The sequence below is a fragment of the Hyposmocoma kahamanoa genome, unplaced genomic scaffold (assembly GCF_003589595.1).
Source record: "Hyposmocoma kahamanoa isolate Upper Pololo Valley unplaced genomic scaffold, ASM358959v1 263, whole genome shotgun sequence".
NCBI classification, from domain to species: domain Eukaryota; kingdom Metazoa; phylum Arthropoda; class Insecta; order Lepidoptera; family Cosmopterigidae; genus Hyposmocoma; species Hyposmocoma kahamanoa.
In genome coordinates, this window is record NW_020653766.1 from 3120094 (window position 1) to 3124986 (window position 4893).

The 4893-nt window shown below is 39.5% G+C and overlaps 1 protein-coding gene across 1 annotated transcript in view; it reads right to left on the reverse strand.

The window, feature by feature from the left end:
- LOC113228955 (cell wall protein IFF6-like) overlaps window positions 1-1371 on the reverse strand; it is a 36442-nt gene extending 35071 nt beyond the window's left edge. Inside the window, exons 1-2 of the mRNA XM_026462398.1 lie at window positions 1086-1371; window positions 6-864 (exon numbers count right to left, since the gene is read on the reverse strand). Coding sequence (XP_026318183.1) covers window positions 6-864; window positions 1086-1328 — 1102 coding nt within the window. The 5' untranslated portion in view covers window positions 1329-1371. The remainder of the gene's footprint in view (window positions 1-5; window positions 865-1085) is intronic.
- Between the last annotated feature and the right edge of the window lie 3522 nt (window positions 1372-4893).

The following is a 4893-nucleotide window of genomic DNA, read 5'->3' on the forward strand; positions in this document are numbered from 1 at the left end:
ATCACCACTGTCGTCACCACTGCCGTTACCACTGCCATCTCCACTGCCATCACCACTGCCATCTCCACTGCCATCATCACTGTCGTCACCACTGCTATCACCACTGTCATCACCACTACTGTCACCACTGTCATCTCCACTGCCGCCACCACTGCCATCACCACTGTCGTCTCCACTGCCATCTCCAGAGCCATCACCACTGCTATCACCACTGTCATCACCACTACCGTCAACACTGTCGTCACCACTGTCATCTCCACTATCATCACCACTGCCGTCACCACCGTCATCACCACTGCCGTCACCACTGTCATCACCACTGTCATTTCCACTGCCGTCACCGCTATCGTCACCGTTGCCGTCATCACTGTCATCTCCACTGCCATCACTACTGTCGTCACCACTGCCGTCACCACTATCATCTCCACTGTCATCACCGCTGTCATCTCCACCACCGTCACCACTGTCGTCACCATTGTCGTCACCACTACTGTCACCACTGCCGTCACCACTGTCATCTCCACTGTCATCACCGCTGTCAATTCCACTACCGTCACCACTGCCGTCACCACCGTCGTCGCCACTGCCGTCACCATTGTCGTCACCGCTGCCATCTCCACTGCCGTTATCACTGTCATCTCCACTGCCATCTACATTGCCGCCACCACTGTCGTCGCTACTGCCATCTTCATTATCGTCACCAATGTCATCTACACTGCTGTCGCCACTGTCGTCTAACACATTGTTATCAGCACCCTCGTTTTTAACATCGTTGCCGCTATCAATGTCATCCACATTTGTATCATCATTATTTTCACCGCCGTGATTGTCAGGATTAAGCTTTTCCGAAACATCGTATGCGTACTATAATGAATAGTATAATTATATTACTCGCTGGTAGGTCTAGAAGGCCAGATGGTAACTAACAATTAATAGCATTTAATGTAAGTATTTCAGATAAATGAATCTTTGTTACATGTCACTTCCTAAATTGAATATTCAGCTGTTTACGTCAATAATACCGTACCATAATTTTCCAGGTGTTTCCAAATTAAATAAAAATAATAATTACTTTTTATACTTACATGTCCAGCTACTTTTTCGTGATCAGGGGGAAAATTCCATCCTGATTTAACATCTTCCGAAGTTCTTCTGTTCACAGAATAAAGAACAGAATCACCTCTGTCATCACTTTCTGTTTCTGGCAATTCCTTTTGATCTTCCAACTGCTCATTCGATATTCGAGTTATGGTTGATCGAGTCTCAACTCCACCTAATCTCACTTGGCATATTAGGAGAAATATACTTAAATATTTTAAATACCGCATTTTTGTATATATTCTGTGGTGATGAAACAAAAAAGCAGTGTCAACCCGCCAAGAGATATCAATGTATTGAATAGATATAGATATAAACTGGAATAGACGTGATGGTATTGGTGAAAAATAAATTAGTTTTCGGCTAATATACTGATAATAATGCACAAGATAGCGATAACGATACCGGTTGTAGCTAACACCGTCACTAAACGAGAAAGTTGCTTTGATTCAATAAGTCCATCATTACTATAAAAACTAAAATATACGTAAATTTTACGTTTCAAAATCAGTGATACTCTATCGTCTACGCGTTGCATCGTGTCGTCACATGTGAGCATTGCTATGAAAGCTCATATTCCCTTATGTTAGAAAAAGTGCAGAAAGCGTTTCTTAGATACTTGTACAAACGTGCAAATGGGTACTATGGGTACCAACCCTATACTATATCCTACTTCGTTTCTGTTGGGTTTTCTGGTGTGGTTAACTCATGATTACTTGCAAAATTGTGCAGAGTAATAAAGATACTTCAAATTTGAATGATCAACTGTGTCGACTCTATGCCCCTAACTACCACAGCAAAAGAAGACAAAACTTGTTTACCACCCCGTGGTCCGCAACCGTAGCGAGCGCTTATTCACCCATCCCGCGCTTCCCTGTCAGCGCTCAATTCTCTTGTTGCTACCAACGACTTATTTGCTAATGGCTGGTCAGGAATATTGTCAGAATGTTTGTATTAAAGTGAAAAGGGATGCTTGAAAAGTACTTAATATTATATAATTATTTTTAAATTATTATAATTATTAATACAAAGATCGAACACTCAGAAAAAATTCCTTCGATCCGGCCGGATTCGAACCGACGTCTTCTAGCATACTATGCCAGACGCTATACCAACTAAGCAACGGAACGAACCAGCGGACCTCACTTTTTCACACAAAATTTTTCTGTGTGCTTGTTGTCGTATTTATTGCATTTGGTTTTTTCAGCGACTTTTTAGCCATAGCGCGTCTAGTAGAAATCTATGAAAGTATTTCGTCATAATCTATAAAAGTAGTTGTTATAATGTTTCTTTAATTCCTGTAACTGGTTTAAAAAAATAGATGAATAAAAAAATAGAAATTCTGGTTTGCGATGAATCTACAACCAAATGGAACTTGTCAAGTATGCGATAAAGCTCTGAGTGGCATAGTTCTCGGATCCTGATGATATCCCTAACATTAACCTTAAAACTAACTAAGTCCAAACTCATGGTACTACGATTTCGTTTAACTAAGGTGAGCGAACTGTATACGATTTTACAATAAGACTTACGTTAAAATAATCACTTCCTAAGTTTAAGACTTACATTATTAGTGCATTGTGTAAAATGGACGGCAAATAAGAAATTAGTAACGAGAGCTTATTAGAATGGTTTCTAATTTTTACCGCCAGTGCCACATACAGTGTTTTTCATGACATTGGCGAGAAAATAGATACAACGGTAATTTATTTCTTGTATGAAAAAATATCGCCTTAGAACACAACATTTACAGATTTTGCAAGGGCGGGTTTTTCGAGGCAGATTGCTATTCTTTCATAGATATTACAATCCTCAAACTAAACTGTTACAATAGGCACATACGCATGCGGACACAATATATTAGATATGACATCATTATTTCCAAATTCTGAAAAAACTGCAGAATCTGAATTTGGTGCTTTCTACTGCTTATAAATTAGTCCATGCGAGGCAGCATGTTCCTCACATACTCGAATCAATTTTGAGTTAATGAATGTAAAACATTTATTGTTTAGAAAAGTATAACTTGGAAGACGCCGCTACAAACAAGTGGACCGACCGGGAAAGTATACCGATTGTACCGAAAGGAAATTTCCAATACATCACCCAAATTTCGTTGGGCTATCATACGAGTATAGTAGGAAATTAAAACAAATATATGAAACGTCTAGTCGAATATTTGTTTATTTTCAACTTAGACCTAAGGTTACACACGACTACTCTTAGCAGCAATGTAAACGCGCCTTCGTGAAACTCGCGATTGCATCGCTACACTTGCAATTTATAGGTGATTGCATCGATGCAAGCCGCGACTGCATCGATACACACGTTTCGATGCAGTGGCGCGCTTGCATCGCGTTTGCGTAGCTGCTTAAAATCCCGCGCGTGTGTAAAGATAGACGATTAGCGACTGGATGGGTTGCATCGCCGTTAAAAGCCATCGTTTTTAAAAAGCTCAGAATTATATTAAAAATATTACCAGTGATCGGCAAAAGAGCTGTAACAGCAAAATGTAGGACTAATAACAAATATTTCACGTTTCCACTTCTGTTTTTAATCTATACCTGTATTATATTAGTAAAGAAAACGTTTATCTGTATTTATGACGTACCTATATGAGTTTTTAATAGCCTTGGCGCCGGTATACCACCAGTTTTCCATACGATATTGTTCTAACGAAATTGTACGCTTGATAAGATACGTGAGTCGTGTTTGACACAAATATCAATATTATACGATAACTGCGCATTTTTCTGTGTTTTTCGCGTCACTAGTTTTTGGCAAATTAAGCATGCAAATTACAATTGAACTCACAGGCATGTATCTAAATAGATGCCGCAAGTACTGCGATCTGTATGGCAACCAAGCGTGCCAAATTTTTATACCTCCGATGACGTCACAAGCGCTATTTAGTGATGTGAAACCTCCTCCTCCTTCGGCACTAACAATAATAATAGTAATAAACAAATCATTTATTTGGCATCCAAGGCGCACTTATGAGTAAATACAGACATTTTTAAACTTATGACTATTATTTGTAAATACAGAAACAAAACATAAAAACACATTATTTCGCTCGAGGCGCCGCCGACTACCCCAGCACCTCTGCAGAACCTGGATGAAATGAGGAAGCATCGGCGCATCGAGCTTAGCCAAACATTTTCAGGATGCTGTTAAGACTAGAACGCAGTCTAGACAGCATTGACGCCATCTTTTTTCGCATCACTGCAAAAAAGTTGTCTACTCCCGCTTGAGCAACAACGACGAAGCGCTAAAGCGCTACTAAAGCTATTGTTTATTTTTGTGCGACGTCAGCGCACTCCGCACTAGGCAAATATCATGTAACCATGAACGAGTAACAAAGCCCTGCCTACGAGCCCTTTGGTAAGCTTTTCTAGTGAATCCAGTGTGACCATTTGGTATTTAGCAGAACCATCCCATAGCTGGCAGCAGTGCTCCATCCAATCGATCATTTAATTTTCTGACATTTTATCGCGGGAAATTGTCACTGCTCGGCCATTTTGTTTGAATTCTATACGTATTAATATGTCTAGAATTAAGAAGTTACGCGCGTGTTACAATGTTATTACGAAATCGAAACGCAGAAGCTCAAATACATTTCAGCCTTGATAAATCTTTTTCAATAAACAAAATTTTGAAAGACTTAAAATCGATCAAAAGAATCATGGAGTACATTATAATTTTTTTTGATTATTCAGTCCATTACCACAAGTGACGGTGTTTATAAATACTTAACTATATTAACAATTTTACGAAAATGGCAGAACCTTGTAC